The 22,827-nt window shown below is 37.6% G+C and overlaps 1 protein-coding gene across 1 annotated transcript; it reads left to right on the forward strand.

The window, feature by feature from the left end:
* The first annotated feature begins 1,629 nt into the window (after nt 1-1,629).
* LOC100914515 (ficolin-2) lies at nt 1,630-21,870 on the forward strand. The gene is made up of 9 exons (XM_012554036.2): nt 1,630-4,550; nt 9,869-9,982; nt 12,959-13,012; nt 13,822-13,857; nt 15,887-15,919; nt 16,173-16,300; nt 16,989-17,118; nt 17,972-18,106; nt 21,111-21,870. The coding sequence occupies exons 1-9, from the start codon at nt 4,361-4,363 to the stop codon at nt 21,356-21,358; spliced, it is 1,068 nt and encodes a 355-aa protein (XP_012409490.1). The 5' UTR covers nt 1,630-4,360; the 3' UTR covers nt 21,359-21,870.
* The last annotated feature ends 957 nt before the right edge of the window (nt 21,871-22,827 follow it).

Consider the following 22,827-nt stretch of genomic DNA (forward strand, 5'->3'; position numbering starts at 1 on the left):
TTAACCAATTAAGCAGGCTCACTAGTCATTGACTCCAACTAGTTTGGGCTGGATTGGGCTGTTATCCTAAGTTTGTGATTTTTCTCAACCTGAATCTTTTTGTGCCTTCCAAGTCCCCCAATTCCTTGTTTGCGCAAACTTCTATTGAACACTTAGTTCTTCTGTGGAGTCTTAACTTTCCTTAACCTTTCACATTCTGAAAACCTCTTGTTCAGTAGTTCCTACTATCCTATATTACCTTGAAGCTTGCAACTCTGTGGAAACCCAACTTTCAATATGTCTCATACAGAGAAGGCAGGAAGAACACAGGGTGTTAAAACATGCTGATCATGAAGAAAACTGATCTGAGTCTGTATTTCCCATTTGTTTTTGGCCTCAGGCTCTTACAAGAGAAACTCTTGAGATTACCCATCTTCTCTCAGATCTACCCATCTTCTTCTAGCCAGACCAGTAAGCTCTGGAAATAAGGGAAATTAGGGAAGATAATTGAAGCTAAAAGAAAGGCAACTAATAGACTGGCTAGTTTATTCTTGGATAAAGAAGACCTGGCTAATGGCAAGTAGCTTAACTTTGAATAAGTTCTTTTCAAAAGCAGAGAAATTCTGGTCAAATCCTGAAGGAATGAATCCTGTTCTACCTGATGATGACTGAAAAATCACAGCCTCCCAGTTTCACAATCTTGTTTAAATGGAACTCAGTGGGCCATGGATAATTCTTGGGTTAGAGAAGAAAGAATCACATTAAAAGAAAACATACTCATGGTATAGATTTATTTAGGGGGAAAAAACACCACTGTCACCAAATTGTTCTTGGCAGGTCCTTTGTGAAAGGCAGCATGGTAATGTAAGCAAAGTAGTAATCCAAATTGGAATCAGGGGGCTCAGATCTTATCTCTGATACTTTATTAGTTGTATGACCATAGGTAATTTATTTAGTCCCTTGGACACTCAGTTTTCTTATTTGCAAAATGAGGATGTTAATACTTGTAGCACCTTGTTCACAGAGTTTTTAAGAGGGTCAAAGGAGATGATTTAGGCTACCAATGATACTTGACTTGGCAAGATGGGTAGAAACAAGCAATATCAGGTGATATTGACATTAATTGATGTGGTGATTTGAATTTTCTGGGCAGCTCAAGGATTTACAAAAAATTCTTTGGGTTTCAACGTTTATGGCTAACGTATCTTTGTGATGCCTCAGTCCCCTTTTTTCTCTAAGAGGATTCAAGTGGTCGTCACAGAATTTCTATTTCCTGACTGAGCCCCTTTTAAGGCCTTGAAGCCATTCCTCTGAATATGATTTCTCATAGTCTATAAAATGGTTCTAAGTCAGAGGTTGTTAATCTTTTTGTGTACTGGACCTCTCTGGCAGTCTGCTAAAGCCTCTGGACCCTTTCTCACAATAAAGTTTTTAAAGTGCATTAAATAGAATAGAATTAAAAATACAATTATATTGAAATAAATTATTAAAATGTTCAAAAAACAGGGCAGCTAGGTGGCACAGTGGATAGAGCACCGGCCCTGAAGTCAGGAGGACCTGAGTTCAGATCTGGCCTCAGACACTTAACATTTCCTGGCTGTGTGACCCTGGGCAAGTCACTTAACCCCAACTGCCTCAAAAAAAAAGTTTAAAAAACAAGTTTGTAGGCATACCCTGCAAAAAGTCATGGATCCCTTGGGGTAGGGAGGAATCTGTGAACGCCAAGTTAAGAACCCCATTGAACTGCCAACTCACTGGTCCCTACATGACTCAAATTGCTTGTCATCATCATTCTGCACATAGTAAACATCTGAAAATGTGTGTTGAATTAAATTTTCTAAATCTGCTGCTATTAAAGCAAAAGATAGGTTAGCCTGAATCTATCTTGACCCAGGGTCACTGAAATAACAATAGCTGGCTTCTGTATAGCACTTGGAGGCTTAGTTAGATTTTGGTGTTGTGATATCACAGCACCTACTCTGTGACATGTGGGTTTACCACTGTGGAGACCAGCTGTGTTCTTACATCCTCATTCTCTGTCTATTTGCTGAATCCTGAGTTCTTGTCAGTATCTCGAGGTCAGGGAACCACTTGCTTCCTTTCTCCCCAGTAGCAATTTCCTTGAGAAGAGTTTTGAAGGTACCCAGGTCACTCACTGGACATGTGCTCCCTTTCTTATTCTGGCAAAGGCTGCAGGAGGGGAAAGAAGTGTGAGTAGAACTTTAACATGGACCACATCATTCTGTTACTTAGATACTCACGTTGGTGTCTGGTCCAGGTCCTCTTCACTACCTTGGCCTTGAAGGAAAAGAGCTTTGACCTTGGTCTCTCAAAGTTCAGCTCTTCACATTCTCCACCTTCCCTATGATGGCGGGACTGATGAAAATTTCAGCAAAAGCCAGGCAATGAACATGTCACTTCCAGTAAGGAAGATATCCATGGATAGAATTATAGTCCAGGTGATTCTTAATGCATTTGGAGCCCTACAGTCTGAAGAGTCCCAAATGATCAGCCCCCTCCCCTGCAAATATTAGGGCTAACGTTAGTTCCCCTGAAGGTTCCATTTAACAAGCAACATTTCTAAAGTGCTTTATATATAACCCCCTGCTATATAAACCTTCCAAACCTACAGAGGAATGTTTCCATGGAGATTATAGACCGGATTCTCAAGGACCCCAGAAGGGCATCATCTAGATTAGATTGCAACTCTTGAATCAGAACTGAAAATACTATGAATCCAATTTGAGTCTCATAATAACCCAGTGATGTTGATATGATTAATTTTATCTCCATTTGTGGATAAGGAAACTGAAATTCATAAAGGTTAAGTGATCTATCTATAATCATACACCTAGTCAGGGAGAAGTTGTACCCAGATTTGCCTAAATCCAAGTCCAACACTAGCTGCTGCTCTATATTGTTGTTTTACCAAAAGAGAGGCAGGCAGGTCTGAATTGGGAGGAAATGATTAAATGTCTGCCTATGCTTAAGGTCTAATTGTGTAACACCATGGGGGAAATTTGGGGATTAATATGGTTTTCTGTATAGTTATACAAATGCCCCATTGTTGTGTATACACAGGGACCATTCTTGTTGAATCCAGGGCCCAAGTTCAATGTAAAGAGGCCCATGTCTCCTTAAGGTTCTGTCTGGAGCCACAGGGAGTTTCAGCTTGACTGGCTTGACCCTTCTGACGGGTTGTGTTGATAAGTTGGAAGTGAAAATTCTCTTCTCTTTGGAGCACTGGACTTTCTGCCACCTTCAAAAGACCCCTTGAACTGGGAAGGTTCCTGGGGGGACAGGGTGCCTGCAACAGAGGAAGGTCCTAATATCAAACAGAGACATAGAGTTAGAGGGTGGACTGAAGATATATGTTAAGGGGTTGGTAGGATATCTTGTCTGACCAGATGAGCACTTTGGAAAGTCTCTGAAAACCAGATAATGATTTATATTGGATCCCAGAAGGGATGGGGAGCCACTGGAGTTTATTGAATAGTGGAGATGATTTAGGAAGATCATTTTAGTATCTAAGTGGAAGATGGGATAAAGTAGGTACAAATTGCAATTTTCCAACTGTGAGATTATATAGGCCTCCACTGCAAAGGTAGTGGAGACAGGGAAGTATTTGAAAGCTATGATGAAAGTCAAATCAACTAAGCCTAGCAATATTTTAGATGTAGAACATCAGAGACAGTGGAAGATAATTCAGTTTTATATGTGGGTAGCTAGAAGAGTTGGGCTATAAGAAACTGGAATGAATTTGTTTTTCTCCTGAATAATGACAGAGAAGAAATGGTCTTAGAATGCCAGTCTTTGAGGCTCACAGGATCTAGGAGCTAAAATGGAACTTAGAGTTATCTAGTCCAACCTCCTCATTATCCTTTTGAAGAACCTGATAAACAGAGAAGTTACTTGAATTGCCTGTATTCACACAGATAGCAAATGAACCCAGATTCTCTGACTCCAGATTTAGCCCTCTTTCCCCTATGTCCTGATACTTCTCCTACCTGTCTACTAGAACCTGGAGAAACCACATTTGGTAAACAACAGCCCACCAGTGACCACTCAGACCAATACACCTGAGCATAGAACCATAGGTTTAGAGTTTAGAGTTGGAAAGGCTGTTTAAGGTGATGTAGTTAAACCTCCTCATTTTCAGATACTGATGCTGAGGACCAAAGATGTCATACCAGTTGGCTGAGAGCCAAGCTTTCATCCCTTGACTTCAGAGCCAACTTCTTTTCTCACCTCAACTTCCTGATAGGGCCTTTGAGAAAGTGTTCCAGAGAACACGGTCAGGAAGGAAGGCAAGGTCAGTTAGACAGGAAGCTAAGAGGGGTCTAATTTGGGGGACATGTAATTTTTGCTCACTCGATAAGCGATGTTGGTGCCACAGGAAGAAGAGAAACAAGAGGCTGGGATTAGGGTTGGATTTCTCTTCCCTATAAGAGTCTGGGATCTGCTCCTGAGGGGTCAAAATCCCAACAGAGCTGCCATGCAGAAGGCTGCCCAGATACTCATATTTCTGTGTGCTAAGTTCTTGACTGTTCAGGCTGTGGAGACGTGTCCGGGTGAGTGAAACTCTCTAGATAGTTTTGGGCATTTGATGTTTCTGGGTTTATCTTTGCAGCCTCAGAGATGCATGTTGAATTTCCTTATACATTTTGTTGTGAAAGGAGAGGAACTGATATTCAAACCATTTATTTTCTTCTTGCTTTAAATTTTAAAAATAGATTTTTATTTATTTAATTTATTTATTAAAATAGATTTCAAAAATAGATTATTTTATTGATTTTTTGTTTTTATATGGCCTTCACTTTTGAATACTTCTCTCTACTTTTTCTACTCATTGAGCCATTCTTTGTAACGATGCTTAAAAAATAAAGAGAAGAAAAGGCAATTTGGCAAAAATCAATCAATACTTCAGTCATATCTCATAACATATTATATATATAATATACATACACACATAATATTCCACACTCATAGTTCCCTACTTCTGCAAGGAATCAATTATTTAACAACTATTTATTTATTATTTGCTATGTGTCATTAAGGATAGAAACACAAAAAATACAAAGGTGGAAGGAAGGTATATTTTCTCAATTTGATTTAGTCTTTTCTGATTTCCCTTGTCTGTGACTGGGGAGTTATGAATAAGTTTAAGTTTCTACCTATTCCTCACAATTTATTCACTCTCTTGTGTGTCAGTCACTACCTGAACCATAAGAAGTGAGAACAAATCTAGTTCTTACTGAAGATCAAAAGTGCTAATTAATTCAGACCATTTCCATTGGATGAGCTCATCTTAATCTCATAGAATCAGCCAGAAACATCTATAGGAATCAAATAAGATTTTGAGTTTATCTGCTGAGAAATTTTCTGTTGGACAATTTTAGATTCTAAGAAAATTAGAAATCTTACTGTTTCCTTTATTTCTAGTGTCTCTAGACAGATAATTTTCAAATTGAGACTCTCCCAATTTCTCGCCCAATCCTCAGGTTCATATTTCTAGTTGCCTTCTAGGCTGCTCTACTTAAAGATACACCAGTGTCACCTCAAATTAAACATTCATTTGTCTCTCTCAAGCACATATAACTCTACATTTCTGTTAATGGCACTTTAGCCTCTTCAGGGGTTACCTGAAATGTTAGAATTCTCTTTCATTCTTCTCCTTTACCTTCCTTTTCCCCAGATTCACTAGGTCCTATACTTTCCAGAAATGACTTTCTTCTTCTTCTTAATATTATTATAAATTACTTGAACAAAGGAATGGGTAGAATCTTTATGTAATTTGAAGATGATTCAAAACTAGAAGTGTAGTAACCCTACTGACAGATTCAATATCCAAAAAATATGCTTGAAGACTAGAACATTGGATTGAATCTAGGGTGTCTCAGTGGAGAATAGAAGTGAATTTGGACTAAGACAATGAGTTCAAAGTCTATCTTTGCCACATAATAACTGTGTCATCTTGGGAAGTCATTTAACTTCTTATAGCTTCAATTTTTTCATCTAGAAAATGGAAATTTTCTGAATCAAATGACCTTTAAAATTCTTTCCTATTTATCTTCTGCCCCTTTCAGCTGCATTAGTAAAAGCTTAATTGTCTCTACTTCCTTTCCTCTCACTCCTCAGTCTTTTGTAATTATGTCTTTTGACCTCATGACTCACCTGAAATTTGTTTCTCCAAAGTTATGGTGGTTTCTAATTGCTAAATCTGAGTATCCTCTCTCAATTCTCATCCTTTTTGACCTTTCTGCATTTGACACTGTTGATCATTTTCTCTTCCTGTATACTCTCTTTTTTTTAATTTCTGGGTTTTTGAAACACTACTCTCTCCTGGTTCTCTTCCTACTGAATCTCCTTTACTGAGTTATTATCAATGACATAAATTTTACCTAAAGGCTCTGTCCTAAGGGCTCTTCTTTTCTGTCTTCATTCTCTTAGTGACCTCATTAATTCCAATAATTTTTAACTATCATCTTTATGCAAATAACTCACAGATGTATAGATCCAGTCCTGATCTCTTTCCTAACTTTCATTCCTCCATCACAACTGTGTAACAAACACTTTAAAGTTATGTACTATAGATATCTTAAATTCAACATGCCCCAAATAGAACATTTTCTTTCCCCCTCAAAATACCTGTTTTTTAGACTTGTCTATTTAGTTCTAAGGTACCAATTACCACTGTTCTGATCTTCCAGGTTTTTAAACTTAACTATTATTCTTTATTTTCATTCTCCCTCATATCAAACCAGATGTTATATTGACATCTCTCATACCAACCACTTCTTTATACTCATAAAATCATGACCATGGCTCAACCTTTCTCATTTTTCCTAACTGGTCTCTTTGCTGAAAGTCTCTCCCCACACCTGTTTATCTTCTATGAGCTGACAAAGTGATTTACCTTAAGTGACTATCTATATCATTCCTCTACTTGTTAAATTCTAGTGACTCATTTTCTCTAGGATAAAATTTAACTGCTTCCTTCCTCCCTCTTTTCCTTTCTTTCTTCTTTCCTTCCTTCCTTTTTTCCTTCCTTCTTTCCTTTTTCCTTTCCTAATCCCTTCAACTGTCAATGCCTTCCCTTACTAATTACATTGCATTTGTTTTGTTTTTATTCTATATGTATGCATTGTTTCCCCTAATAGAACGCAAGCTTCTTGAGATTTTGCTTTGTTTTGGGGGATATTGAGATCCCCCAGCATCTAGCACAGTTGATGTTACCTCTTAGGCATTAATAAATGTTTATTGATTTCTATATTCCAGTTCTAAATCTATCATCCTATGACAAAATGAAACTAAATTGCAGAGGTCAACAGAATGACATGACAACCAAAGCTAATGTGATCTTGGACTAAATTAAGAGAGAGTTTCTAGAAATAAGGAGGCAATAGTTCTACATTGATGGTCTGATCAGGGCAGACCCTATTTGTTTGGGGTTTGGGTACGGCAGTTTAGAAAGGACTTTGATAAGCTGGAGGCAACCAGGATAGTGAAGGACTTTGAATTCATGTCATTTGAGGATCAGCTGAAGGAAATGAAGATACTTAACCTAGGGAAGGGAAAAATTGATGGAATATAACAACTGTCTTCAAGCTTTTGAAAAGTACAAAGGATTTGAAGTGATTTTCTTAAAGCATAGGTCTAACCATATCATCCATCCTATTCAATAAACCTCAGTGACTCTCTTTCACCTTCAGGATGCAAAAAAATTATGTTTAGTATTCAAAGCCCTTCCTAACCTGACTGCTTCCTACTTTCCCATTCTTTTTATACCTTACATTATCCCCTTTGATCCAGTGCAGATCCATATTCTCCTATCTAGTGACACTGATCTTCCTATTCCTTCAACAAAAGTCTCCATTTCTTGACTCTGGACTTTTTCCTTGACTGGCTGTTGGAATTTATCCTCTCATTTCTGCTTCCTTCTTTCCCTGCTTCCCTTTCTTCAAATCCCAGCTAAAATTCTACTTTCTAGAGGAAGCCATTTCCAACCCCTCTTAATTCCAGTACCTTTCCTCTGTCATTTATTCCTCATTTTGTATATTGCATATAGCTTAAATGTACATAGTTCACATGTTGTCCCCCTCGTTAGATTGTGAGCTCTTTGAGGGCAGGGTCTGTCTTTTATCTTTCTTTCTATCTCCAAGACCTAGCAATATCTGACACAAGATTGATGCATAAAATGCTTGCTGACTCACCTTCATGTGGAAGAAAAATTAGATTTATTTTGTTCATCTTCAGAGGTTAGGATCAGGACTAGGGCCAATGGGAGAAAGTTACAAAGAGATGAATTTAGATTTTGCATCAGGAAAAACTTCCTAATAGAGCAGTCCCAACATGGAATGGGCTGTTATCAAGAGGTTCCCCCTTATTGAAGGGATTCAAACAGGAGCTAGATGGAGCCCTGCCAGGTATGTTGTAGAGGGAGCCTATTTTATTATAGGTAGCTTAGATCAGATGGTTACTGAACTCTGCTATTCTCCATTGGCTCAGACACTATTGGAGTCCACACCTTTATTGCCTCACTGCAGGATTGCTACCTCAGTGTCCTCCTTGGTCTCCTGATCTTCCTGGCTTCATCCTACACTTACCACCGCTACATTAATCTTCCTTTTATCCTGTCACCTCCTTGCTTCCACAAGACTCTCTATTGCTTCCTAACAAAGCCAGTTTCCTCATCTGGACATCCAAGGCCCACCTCCTTCTCTAAACTAACTTCCTACAAATCTCTAACTCTTCCCAAAGATCCTTACTCATGTCAGGCTTGTTCTTATTTTCTTTCCTTTGACCATGCTGCTTGCTCTGCTTCTTCTGATCTCTCTCCTCCTTTCTACCCCTCTAGATTCTAAACTCAATTAAGAATCAGACTAAGACTCATCTCTGATCAAACCTTTACTTTGATTTCATTGAATGTGTAGTTCTGAATGACATCACATTATTTTATATTTACTTGCATGTTTGCCTTCATTTCACAACTCCTTCAGAGCTAAACTTATCTCTTCTTTATTCTTCCCAGAAGTTAATAGTTATCAGGAAGACAAGATGAAAATATATAAGAACAAATCAAATTTACCTAATATATGAAGGGAAATAATTATTACAGTAGGCAACATTTGTTTACTGCTTTACAATTTACAGTGCTTTTCCATTTAGTATCATTCTCACATTTGAAGTATCCCTTCAATAATTCTGTTGGGTAGTAGTAGGAAAATGTGAGGCTGTATGTTAAGTTAATCAGTCAACCAATACTTATTAATTAAGCTCCCATCATATGCCAAGGGCTGTTCTAGGAGCTGGGAATATCAAAACAAACAAACAAAAAAAGACAAAGAAGTCTTCATGACTTTTTTTCTTTTTCCCTGCTATTTTATTTTATTTTTAATTTCAATGGTATTTTATTTTTCCAATTATATGTAAATATAGTTTTTGGAACAATTAGGTGGTACAGTGGATAGAGCACCAGCCGTGAAGTCAGGAGGACCTGAGTTCAAATATGGTTTCAGACACAACACTTCCTAGTTATGTGACTCTGGGCAAGTCACAATCCTAATTACCTCAGCAAAAAAAAAATAAAAATAAAAAAAGATAGTTTTCACAATTCATTTTTATAAGATTTTGAGTTCTAATTTTTTCTTTCTCTCTTGCCTCCCTTCTCCCCAAAACAGCAAGCAATCTGGTATAGATATACATGCATAATAATTTTAAACATATTTTACATTAGTCATGTTGTGAGAGAAAAATCAGAACACAAGATTTCCCTGCTATTTTAATTAGCACTGAAAAATAAATTGATGGAGATGTAGGACAATGGCTTTATACTACTGTATGCCAAAGTTAAGAAATGTCTGGTGAATTTATGATTCATTTTTTGCAGATGTGAAGATTGTAGGTATTGGAGCATCTGAAAAACTTGCTATTCTTCAAGGCTGTCCTGGACTTCCTGGAGCAGCTGGTCCAAAAGGAGATGTTGGGCCTCCAGGAATGATAGGTATCTTTCTAAGCACAGAGATGTTGATAGAAATTGGGAATGACATGTGTGTTGGTACTCCAGCCCCAGAGAAGTGGATTGTTTCCAGAATTCCAGGCACTTTATCTATCTATCTTTCTAAATGATACAAGGAAATTAATAATGATGCTTTAGGTTATAATTGTTTGGACCACTTGGCCAAGCTTTCTCTGGGCTTAGATAATCAAGAGGTACAGATTAGTAAATTTATCTAGTCATTTATCTAGTTAGGTTTCCTTTTACTATAAGATTCTAATATATTGACATAAATTATAATTAATTTATACTTGTATGTATAGTGCATGTTATAGGCAATGCTGGGGTAATAGAGAATTTGGCTTTGAGTTTGTAAAAGCCTATGTTCCAATACTACTTCTAAAACATACTGACTGTATAACCTTGGCAATATCACTTAATCTTTCAGTGATTTATAGATAATTTTCTAATATTATAAATCACAGAGAAGCTACAGACCTTTATTGATAAAGAGAGTTTCCTCACCTTGGAATTTCTTATATCAATGAAATCACTGGTCCAGTCTCTATTGCTATGTGTTACATATGCTTTATATTTATGAAAATACCCAACTATTTGATTTTTTGGGGGGGGGAGGAATATCTTCCTTAATGTTCTCTTTTTAATTCTAAGAGCATCTTGGTCTAACTGTTTTGGTAGAATTTGGTTTCTATTTGCCCAAGCAAAACTTTTCCCCTAATTCCCTTAATATATTCCCCTTTTTTCTTCATTCCACAACTCACTCCACATTCTAAGCTCCCAATCCCAATATTTCTCATGGCTAAGCAGAAAAGATAGAAAAAGTCAAGCCTTGTGATGTATTTTAACAACATCATTCCCTGTTACTGTCTTTTTTGTTCCATGTAGGAAAGAGTTACTTTGACAACTATAGTCCTAAATTACTCTTCCTTCTCTCCATTAAACTCATCTATTGTGTACAAATTAATTTTTGTTTTTGAATGGCTAAAAATTGTTTTTTAGTCAGCATAGTAATAACTAGCTAATTCCTCACGTCTGGCCCTTGGAACTCTCAGACCTGGCCTTCTCCCGGGAACATGTTTGAGATAACAGACACTTTCTTACTCTGAACATTTTTGAAAGGCACAAATGAGAAAAGTAGAACAGTTTTTTTTAACTGAGTTATTTAGCAGTTTTCACCCAAGGAGGAACAGGGAAGTAGAGCAGGAAGGACCATGAAGGTTATAGCAGTTTAGAACTCCAGAACACGAAAGTTGAGGATTTCCCAGGAGGTCTCGACCCTCATCTATATGGCTTGATGTCCAGCAAATCAGAATTTCGGAAAACCTTATAATTGTGCAAAGAAAATGGCAATGTGGGTGTCATTTAGTGAAGGATCATTTTCTGGATGAGTATTTCTAATATTAAAGGTATTTTTCAGAAAGATATTTTCACTTGTTTCCTGTTTTCTTCCTTTGTTCAGACTTACAGGTCCAGAGGAGAATAAATTGAATAGTCTTTATAACTATCCCTACTTTGTAGGTTACAGTTTATTTTTACTTCCTTTCCTTTTTTATTTTTTAATTTAAATTTTTATAGGAACAAATATTTATTTTTCTTTCCCTTCCCTTCCACTAACCTTCTGTTCCTTCCACGGGGGGAGGAAGTTTGCAATAAATAAGCATAAGCAAGAAAAGCAAATTCCTACATTGACCATATTTAAAAAAAACAAAAAACAAAAAAGCAAAAAACAAAACCAAAACAAAACATGTTCTGTATCCTGAACTCATTATCTCTCTATCAGAAGATAGGTTATATGCTTCATCATTGGTCCTTTGGAATTGTGATTGGCTTTAAGTCTTTCAAAGTTGTTCAACAGGATTATTATTATTGTATAAATTGTTCCTGGGTTTCTACTCATGCTATCTACTCATACTAGTCTTCCCTTTTTCTGGAACCATTTCTTTAGAGTGTAAGCTTCTTGAGCATCGGGACTGTTTTTGTCTATTTTTGTATACCCAGAAGTTTGCAGAGTATCTGGCATATAGCAGGTGTTTAATAAATATTGATTAATTGATTGATTCTTATAATGCAATATTATTATGTCCTAGACCCTTTGACAGTCTGTTTAAGCCTTTTCTTAGAATAAAGTTTTCTAAATGCATAAAATAATATTTTCCTATTGAGAGGCATCTTCTTAGTTTCTAGTTCTAAAGATATTTTTGTACCTTTGGCCTCCCACTGACTCTGAACTTAGAGTTTTGTTATAGTTCCAAGGCAAAATCTTTCTTATCTGGCCTTGTACAGGATATCTGTATAAGAAGGAGACCAGATCTGGGAAGAGGAAGGGAAGATAGCTGAGGAAAAGCTATCTGCACATACTTTCCTTATATTTGATGAGTGAGAAAAGAGACTTAAGCAGAAAAACAAAACTTGACAACAAAGGACTCTTACTAAAAGGTCTCTTCCAGTTAAATCAGCAATTTTGTGATTGAACTTCCTCTTTTTATGTTGAAGGAAACTGAGGACAAGGGAGGTTTTTTCTCTTGCTTTCATTTTCTTTTGTTAAATGACTTGAAGAAGGTCCTAAGGGGCAGAACCAGCACTCAAGGCCTTGCTGTTCAGATCCACTACTTTTTCTGTTGAATCACAAAAAAAGATAACTAGACCAATATAGGACTATTGAACAGTATAGGGTTTGGGACTTTCTAGTTTATTCTTAGGATAGCAATGCAATGACTTTTTATCACAGGCAGTACAACCTTGATCCATCGATTTGTTAGCAGGTCCAGAAACCCCCTTGGGGCAGATGCTGGCTTGCCACAACCATTTGCTAGATCAGAGCACAAAGCTGCTGAAGATACAGTTGGCATGGAGCTAGGCTGGGATGGATGGCTACTTGAAATGTTGAAGAGAATAAACCTTAATGGAGTCAATACTTTTGGGAAGACATGTTTTCAGCATTTGTCTTTTTGTCATTTATAGGGGAAAGAGGACCCCCTGGGAGCCCAGGAGAATTAGGAACGCAGGGTCCCAAAGGTAAGAGGAAGAGAATAGAAGACAAATAATCTCCAGGTGAGACATCAATGTGTTTCTTGGGGGCATTTTGGGAAGATGGCACAGTAGGTCAGAAATGTCCAGGCTTTCCAGATTTCTTCCACAAACAGAAAACTGTCACAAAGTGAATGTAGTTCAGCAAAAATAAAGGATTAAAATCATTGTTCTCCTAAGATCATTTGAAGTGTAAATATCTCCAGACTCTCTTTCTCTTGAACAGCAGCAGTGAAGATCTCCTTAATGTCCACTCTGGATTCTTCATTCCTAGAGACCCAACTTCTCCTTCATGGGAAAAACATGAATTTTCTGTTCTAGGCCCAGAGGCTCAGATGACTGGCAGGTCTGTAGATCAAAACTCCCAGGCTTCTGTCTTCCCTCAAACCTAGACTTGGAATACTTTGCAAAGTGGGAAACAAAGTTGAAATAAACAGAATCCCATATCTTTCTCCTCTAACTTAGTTCAATGATGCAGGCACATGATAAACTAAGGAACCAGCATCTAACCTAGTTAACAAGCTTCCAGAAAGCAAGCTGCATTTAAATCTGTGGAAATAAAGACTCTGGAGAGAAGATTCAGAGGTTGTATCTCAAGTTATCTCAGTAGTCAGGCACAGTAATTGTCTCCACTCAGAAAGTGGTCACTGCCAAATTATTTGTTCTATTCAGAAAATAGCCAGTACCAATGGTCCTATTCCTTTTTTTTTTTTTTTGACAGTCTCCCAAGTTGAGTTCTCATAAAAAGTTGTAATCTTAAATTACTTATCTTGTTCTGAATCAATTTCTTTCTGTAGGAGACAAAGGAGACCCAGGAAAGCCTGGAAGAATAGGTAAGATTCTATTTCTAGGAACATATGACTCTATTACCAGTCCTCTGGTTTATACCACAGCCAATCAATCTTACATTTGAAATATAGAAACATTAGACCTGAAGAATTTTCAATGATAATGATTTTAAGATGTTACATTATAGATTTTTTTAATTGATATTTTTATTTTTCCCAGTTACTTTTTAAATTTTGAAAATAATTTTAAATGTTATTTTAAAATTTTAAACATTTTCCTATTATATTTAAAACATTTTTTTACGTTTGTTTTTAGAACTTTAAGTTCCAGATTCTTTTCCTTATCCCTAATCATAGCCTTCATTAAGAAAGCATATGTGAAGTTATACAAAACATTTCCATAAAAGTCATGTTGTAAAAGAAAATGTACATTTCCCTCCTGCTCAAAAAATACCCTCAAGAAAAATAAAGTGAGAGAGAGAGAGAGTGAAGGAGAGAGAGAATGTTTCAATCTATATTCAGATGTAATCAGTTCTTTTTCTGGATATGGATAGGATTTTTTTATCATAAGTTCTTAAGAGTAGTCATGGATCATTGTATTGCTGAGATAGCAAAACCATTCACAGTTGATCATCTCAGAATATTACTATTACTTTGTACACAATACATTTCACTTTGCTTGAGATCATGGAGAACTTTCCAGGTTTTTCTGAAAATATCCTGCTCATCATTTCCCATAGAACAATGATATTCCATCACAATCACAAACCACAATTTATTCAACCATTCCCCAATTAATGGGAATCTCCTCAGTTTCCCTTTTTTTTGCCCTGAGAAGAGAGCTGCTATAAATATTTTGTATATATAGTTGCTTTTCCTATTTTTAAAAATTTTGGGATTCATGTCTAAATAGTGATATTGTTGGGTCAAAGGATATGCGTAATTTTATAGCCCTTTGGCATAGTTCATATTTTTTGATCATTTATCAATTGGGTCATGGTTCTTATTTTTTATGTTTGACTCAGTTCCCTATATTTTTAAGAAACAAGGTCTTATCAGGGAAACTTGCTTCAAAATTCTTTTTACAACTATTATTGCTAACTGTATTTCTAACCATTTATTGTATTCTCTTTCTCTGTTCACCCTTTCCCTCCAAAGGAGCTTTTGTAAAGGAAAATACTAAGCATAACCATGCCCAGGAGTAGGGAGTGTGCTTTAGGTAAAGCAAATTAGAAAGTGGAGGGTGAGATTATAATTATTCCTCTTAACAAAGACAAAATGAAAGGAAATTTCTGTCCTCCAAGAGTTTATGTTCTCTGGGAGAGCACCATAGCACACATGAATCTATGCAACATCTATATAAATATATGAAACATATAAATATAAATAAGATAACAATAATAACTAATATTTTTAAGTGCTTTAAGGTTTGCAAAGATATATCTATCTATATGTCTTGTTTGATTCTCACAACAATCCAGAACAATAGAAGCTTTTATTATTATGACTCTCATCATATAGATTAGGAAACTGAAGAGGTGGGTTTAGTGACTTTCTTATAATCACATTATCTTACTAGATAAGTGTATGAAGCAGAATTGGAACTCAAATCTTTCAGTCCTGGAACTCTGTGCACTATAGTATAATCTAGCTGTCCTGACATCTTTATTAGTGTAGAAATTCTACTGAGGAGATAGGAAAATATCATTGGATCAGAGTATAAGATTGGACAATGGAAAGAACTCTGTTTCTGGGATTAGAGGACTAGAATGTTTGACTTTGACCTGGAGACGGGAAAAATCTGAGTTTCAGTTTCCTCTCAGGGTTGGTGGGTTTAAGATGAAACAATATTTTTAAAGCTCTTGGCAAACCTTGAGATACTATGTAAATGCTAGCTATTATTATCTAAAATTTTGCCTTTCCTTAGTGTCCTATTTATACTAGGTATTTAATAAATGTCTGCTGCATTGTATTTTGTAATTGTATTGTAAATGTATGTAATCACAGCCTAAGAGTGAAATTTGACTGAAGGTTCTGTTTTCCAAGCATTTGATTATTTTTTTCCCATGTATAGGTGAGGAGTTGGAAACTCATCTGTGCAAGACAGGTGATTGCTTCCTGATTCCTATCCCTCCACTTGACTCAAGGGCTCAGAAGACTGGAGCAGAGGTTCAGATGTGTCCAGTTCCTCACTATTCCCAAAGCAGTCTAAATTTCTCCAGGGTTAGGGGACTCTGAGAGTCTCTGTCAGCCTACTGCTCTTCCAGAGCTGCTCACTCCCCCGTCTAGCCGTTCCACTGCTCCCAAAGTTGGAGTGGCAGAGGATGTGGCTTTCCATTTCTAACCCTTTTTCTCTGTAGGGGCAAGAAATTGTAAGGAACTGCTAGGCAGAGGGAATACTCTCAGTGGCTGGTACACCATCTACCTCTCTGACTGCAAGTCTCTGACTGTGCTGTGTGACATGAACACTGATGGAGGGGGCTGGACTGTGAGTATGAGCCCGGCTCAGTCATTTTGTCTGTCCAGGGCCTTGGAGAAGTGCTTCTGCTGCAGTTTGCTCTCAAGAGCAACTCTTAAAAGAGAATTCCCCTTCTCTTTCCCCCCAAAGTCTCTCAGGAAACAGATGCTTCTAAAAAAGTCAAGTTTGCAGTTTTAATGGAGTCTCAGTTCTGATCCCACCCATATCCAAGCACCCAGGCCAGCCTTTCAAGCAGCTGTAGCTTGAAAGGGACCCGGAAGGAGGGCCTAAGAGTTAGAAGACAGAACAGGAGGTTTCCCTGGTTAATGTGTGGCCACTGTGAGACAGTGCTTGGGGAGGGGGCGGGGAGGCGCAGAGTAGCCTGAGTCTACAGTAGGTAGGGCCAGTTTGGGCCTAGGGTTATGCTATCAGCTTTAGGGAGCCCAGCTGAACCATTCTCTCTTTGCATAATCCAAGCTATGCCTCAGCCTGGTGTGTGGTCTTGAGGAGAGAAGCCCTCAACCCATTGGAGGGTGAGGAATTGTACCCTATGGGAGTAGGATTCCTGGGCTTTGCTCTTGGGAGACTGATGAAAAGCTCATGCTAGTGGTGTCAGGTGCTTATATTTTCACCCTGTCTTTGGGAGGGAGAGGAGAAAGGGGAAGAAGAAACACTTTTTTTGAGGCTGGGGGAGGGGGGTGCTTCCATTTCTCTACAGGTTTTCCAGAGACGGGTTGATGGATCTGTGAACTTTTTCCGGTCCTGGACTGCTTATAAGAGGGGTTTTGGAAGCAGGCTGGGAGAGTTTTGCCTGGGAAATGATAATCTTCACTTGCTGACAACTCAGGGTGAGGTTCCAGGGGTCTGTAGGAAGAGCAGTTCTGGGATGACTGCTTGGTTTCTTGGTTTCTCCTCTCTTCCTGGGTGTGGGATGTAGAAGGCTTTGGGTCTACAAGCTCGTCCCTGGATGTCCACCCAAAAAGACAGATCATAAGGAGCTTGGAGAAGTTATGGGGCAGCTGCATTATGGGAAATTCCTTAATGAAATGAAATGGTCCTGACCAAGCTTTGGGGAATAGCTGCTTTCAGGAGCCATAGGTAGTAATCATATCTTTTCTATTTTACAATGAAGAGGATGCTTTTCATCCTGTGGACAGTAATACTTGAGATGTAATTTTCTAATCTGATTTAAGATGCCTGGGATTGAGATTTGGCAAGACATTGAGAGATATGGAAAGATCCATTAGAGTTTTCCTCAATTCTAGAATCCCTTCAACTCTACCGTAACATAAAATCTGCACTTATTTCCCATATTGTGTGCCAGGAACCCTCCAAATGTTCTAGGTCTGATGAGCAGTGGTGGTCCAAAAGAAGTAGAAGAAAGATGCTAAGGAGGGAAAGGATTCCCTTTTGCTTTGAATATAACATTCATATACCACAATTTATTCAGCCATTCCCCAACTGATGGGCATCCATCAGTTTCCAGTTTCTTGTCATTACAAAAAGGGGTGCCACTAACATTTTTGTACCTATGGGTTCTTTTCCCTTTTTTATGATCTCTTTAGGATATAGTCCTAGTAGAGATACTGCAGTCCCTTAAGCACTCCTGGGAGTGCTTACTCCCAGGAACCTAAGGTCTCGATCTCCAACACTTTTGGGAAGATGAGACGTGATGAGATATTATCCAACTTTCTCACTTAGGTGACAGTGAACTCCGAATCGATCTCCAAGACTTTGACCACAATCACCACTTTGCCAAGTACAGTTCGTTCCAGGTTGCTGGAGAGACTGACAACTACAAACTGAATCTGGGAGCCTTTGTGGATGGAAATGCAGGTGGGTAAAGGATTGATTTATAACCCTACAAGGTAGAGAAAAATCAAGGAGTAGAACAGAACACATAGTGACCCAGAAGATCACTGTGAAAATTTGTAAATATGGGGAAAATCTGTGATTTCTTCACTGTGGAGGCTCTTTGCACTAACACAGATTACCACTTTTTATATAACATAGTAGTTATGTCCTGGGGAGCTGTCTGATGCCCACAGGGGTTGAATCTCTTGTCCAGGGTCATACAAGTAGTAATTATCAAAGACAGAATTTGAACCCAAATGTTTTGAATTTTCAGTTCATTACTTAATTCTCACATGAATATAATATTGTTCATTGCTTAAAAGTGTACAAATATCTTTTTCCAGCTCTGTCAGTTAATCAGAGTCAAATCTTTTATTAGTACTCATGAGTACTTTTACTTTTTGGAGCAGTTTTTCACCTAATACAGCATGTTTTGATTTGTTTCAGCAAAGTGATAGAGGAGATTTAAATATAAAAAAGACTCAATTCCTGCTCTTAGGGAACTGCTAGTTTAATAGAAGTTTTGGGAGGTTCACAAGTAATTCTAGAGCAAAATTAATTTCATGAAATTTTCTTAAAGCACCTATTAGATGAAAAGCACTGTGCTAAACACTAGGGACAGAGATAGTCATTAAGTCAACAAATATTTATTAAGCAGTTACTGTATGTATACATTGTACTAAGCACTGTGAATATAAATACAAGCAGAAAAAAAATTTCTGCTTTGAAAAAGATTATATTTTATAATAGCTTTTTATTTTTCTGAATACATGCAAAGATAGTTTTCAAATCTTGTGCTCCAAATTTTTCTCTCCCCTTTCCTTCCTTCCTCCCTCCCCTAGATAGCAAGCAATCCAATATAGGTTCAACATGTGCAATTCTTCTAAACATATTTCCATATTAGTCATGCTGAGCAAGAAAAATCAGATCAAGAGGAGAAAAAAAAATCCACAAGAAAAACAAAATGAGCAAACAAACAATACTGTCCTTTGATCCACATTCAGTCTTCATAGTTATCTCTGTGGATGTGGACGGCTCTTTCTATCACAAGTCTATTGGAATTTCCTTGAATCATCTCATTGTTGAAAAGAGCCACGTCCATCACAGTTGATCATCACATAATCTTCTTGTTGTGCATAATGTTCTCTTGGTTCTACTTACTTCATTTAGCATCAGTTCACATAAGTCTTTCCAGGCTTTTCTGAAATCATCCTGCTGATCATTTCTTATAGAACAATAATATTCCATAACATTCATATACCACAATTTATTCAGCCATTCCCCAACTGATGGGCATCCATCAGTTTCCAGTTTCTTATAATTACAAAAAGGGCTGCCACTAACATTTTTGTACCTGTGGGTTCTTTTCCCTTTTTTTATGATCTCTTTAGGATATAGTCCTAGTAGAGATACTGCAGGATCAAAGAGTATGCTCAGTTTTATAGCCTTTTGAGCATAAGGAGCTTACATTTTATTGAGGGAAGAAACACATCCAAAATTGGTGAAAAAGTGGGAAGTCAAAGTTACTCATGGAGGGGCTGTGATAGAGAAGAAAGTCCTGTGACTATTGATGGGATCCTGGAATGTAAAGGTAGTTGACCTGAGGTTCCTTCTTAAAATGGAGAGTGTGTGAATAACCAACTAATCAGAGGAGGAGCCATAGGGCTGTAGGGCATTTCTATAGTGAGAAATAGGACAGGGATAGAGATGGGACCTGTGATTTCATTGATATAGGAAGCTCCTGGATGACAAAACTTCTACCAAAGTTTTTCTGAAACTATTCTAGACTGAAGAGAGTTACTTAGCTAGGTTAAGTCTGATATATATGTCAGAGGTAAGATACAAATCTATGTCATCCTTACTTAGAGGCCAGTTCTCTGTCAATTATATCATATTGCTTCTCACGAGGGCAAATAAAAACAAAAGACTAATAGTTCCTGCACTCAAGGATCTTACTTTCTACCAAATAAAATATGATGATGTGTTAGAAAGATACCAACACTTCTATCTGAACAAAATTTCTGTGGGACTTGTAGTACATGTATTATCATACCCATTTTATAGATGAGTATATGAAATCCTAAGGGATCATGAGATTTGCTGATATATAACCAGTGAATGGAAAAATTGATGTCAAAACACAGGTATTGTGATTCTTAGCCCAGGCTTTTTTTTTTTCCCCCTTTGAGGCAATTAAGTTTAAGTGACTTGTCTGAATCCAGATTTGAACTCAGGTCCTCCTGTCTCCACAGGGCTGGTGCTCTATCCACTGCACCACTTAGCTGCCACCTAGATATCACTCCTCTCCTCCTCTGCCATTTTGTGACTCAAGGGTCTTTTTAAACCACCCTATGATTGCAGAATTTTCTGTTTCCTAACTTCATCTGGTGCTATATATAACACACTGTACTCTTTAAAAAGGAGTTTAGAGGGGTATAGATATTTTCATAACTCAGCAAATCCATAAGAATCCCTCTCCAAATGCCTCAAATAGGGTCAGCAATCCACTGACTTTGTCCACCTTTGTTCTTTATATTTCTTCTTCCGTAGGACACAACATCTCTAGAATTTTCCTCATTACCTTTTTGATGTATCTAGGGTTGGTATAAGAAATTAAATGGGAATTTTGGGGGAGTTTTGTTGAACTCTCAGATGATATCTCAGATGAAGGTTAGCAGAAGATCCAGAAAAAATTTAGAAACTCAGAAATGTATAACATATGTATAGTATTATATAATATAGTCTATGACCAAATAGTTAACCCAAATTTTATAATAAGGTATTATAAACACTCCATAAAAGAAAAAGAAAAAAACATTCAGAATTCTTCTCTGATACAAAGGGAGGACCAGAAAATTTTACTTGGATTTTATAGATAATTTTATGGATATTTCTAACCCTTGTGATGAATAAGGGATAGCTGTACTGTCTGTTACTCACTTTGGGAAATGACCTATCTGTATTTGCAAACAATGACTTTCTACAGGTGACTCCCTGATGTATCATAACCACTTTGGCTTCACTACCAGAGACCGGGACAACGATGCATATGAGGGCAACTGTGCTATGATCTACCAGGGGGCCTGGTGGTACAATGACTGTCACATGTCCAACCTCAATGGTCAGTACCTGAAAGGGCCCCATGAGAGCCCAGCTGATGGAATCAACTGGAAGACAGGTCATGGGAATAACTACTCCTACAAAGTGTGTGAGATGAAGGTTCGGCCCACTTAGCTCCTAGAAGAATGGCAGGATCTTTGGATCTCCTCCCAGGGAGCTGGAATGTGATAGGGACAAAATAGATAGGAGCCCTTTCCTCTTTGCTCCAGAAGGAGGGATAGCATCATTACCTAGCTTTTCACCCTGAATTGCTATGCTCCCTGAGATGAATGAATAAAAAAATTTATTAAATTCTTAGCATGTGCAAAGAGATACACTAGGAAGAAGGAAAAGAGACATCTGAATTCCACTTCAACATGTCATCCTTCAATAAACCTGGGCAGCCATGAGCCTTCTCTCCTTCCCCTTCATTTATACTCACACTAAGATAGGTTCTCTTTGTGCCTTGTCACCTTCATTGGATCATTGCTGACAAATTTAAGGGTGATGGGAACATCAAACACTAGACATGAGCAGGCCCTGTCTATTATTTAAAGCTTCCTTGAAAATCTGGGTCATCTGGAAAGTAGCTTTTATTTTCAGAGAATTATTGTTTTAATATTTAATAAAAATATAAAAGCATTCCACTTTTAACTGAAATATAAGAAAAATATTTTTATCACAGAAAGAAAGCTAATTTTTTTTCTAAAAAGGAAAAGGCAATTTGGCTTCTTTCCCTGAGTTTCATTGCGCCTTTTTATATTCTCAAGGGGCTCAGGCCGAGAGAACAAAGAGACTCCTTAACGAGCCAGTGTAGCTTGCTCAGTCTTAGCTGAATGGCTCATGGCTCTCCCTTCATCCCTTCTTTTCCTTAACAGAATCTGGAGAGAACCTCACTGCCTTTTCATCTTCTCCCACCAATTCCAATGCACCCAAAGGGTCTGATGACACACTGTAACTTCAAGATTGAAGTGGCATTTTCTGGAGCTGTCTGTAGGCAGCAGAAGAGCAATTGGCTGAAGTTACAGGGAGATAGCTTTGGGCTTGAAATAAGGAAGAATTTTCTAATAGAGAGAATTTTCAAGCAATGAAAAATGACTGCTTCAAAATAATAATAATGGCTAACATTTATATAGATTTTCCCCCCTCAGGCAATTAGGGTTAAGTGACTTGCCTAGGGTCACACAGCTAGGAAGTGTTAAGTGTCTAAGACCAGATTTGAACTCAGGTCTTTTTGACTTCAGGGCTGGTGCTCTACATACTGCACCAGCTACCTGCCCCCATTTATATGTTGTTTTAAGGTTTGCAAAGTTCTTTACAGTAAGTTATCTTGTTTTATCTAATCTTGTGAGATGTGGGATATTGAGTGCATTTTAAGTATGGGATGTTAATTCCATTTTATACTTTTGGAAGGTGAAGCACATAGAAAGAAGTTAAGTGAATTACTCAAAAGTTACACAACTTAGTAGTCAGTCAACAAACATTTATTAAACTCCTACTATGTACCACACATTGTACTAAGCACTAGGGATACAAAGACAGAAAGATTTCTTTCTTTTTCTTTTGGAGATAATTCAGGTTAAGTGACTTGTCCAAGGTCACAT

The sequence above is a fragment of the Sarcophilus harrisii genome, chromosome 2 (assembly GCF_902635505.1).
Source record: "Sarcophilus harrisii chromosome 2, mSarHar1.11, whole genome shotgun sequence".
Taxonomy (NCBI): Eukaryota; Metazoa; Chordata; class Mammalia; order Dasyuromorphia; family Dasyuridae; genus Sarcophilus; species Sarcophilus harrisii.

What these genes read in the sequence shown, in the direction of transcription:
- LOC100914515 (XM_012554036.2), top strand. Translation starts at nt 4,361, where the DNA reads ATGTTGGTGCCACAGGAAGAAGAGAAACAAGAGGCTGGGATTAGGGTT. An exon ending in AGGAACGCAGGGTCCCAAAG is followed by an intron (nt 13,013 to 13,821) that starts GTAAGAGGAAGA and finishes TTCTTTCTGTAG; the next exon opens with GAGACAAAGGAGACCCAGGA. An exon ending in AACTCATCTGTGCAAGACAG is followed by an intron (nt 15,920 to 16,172) that starts GTGATTGCTTCC and finishes TTTTCTCTGTAG; the next exon opens with GGGCAAGAAATTGTAAGGAA.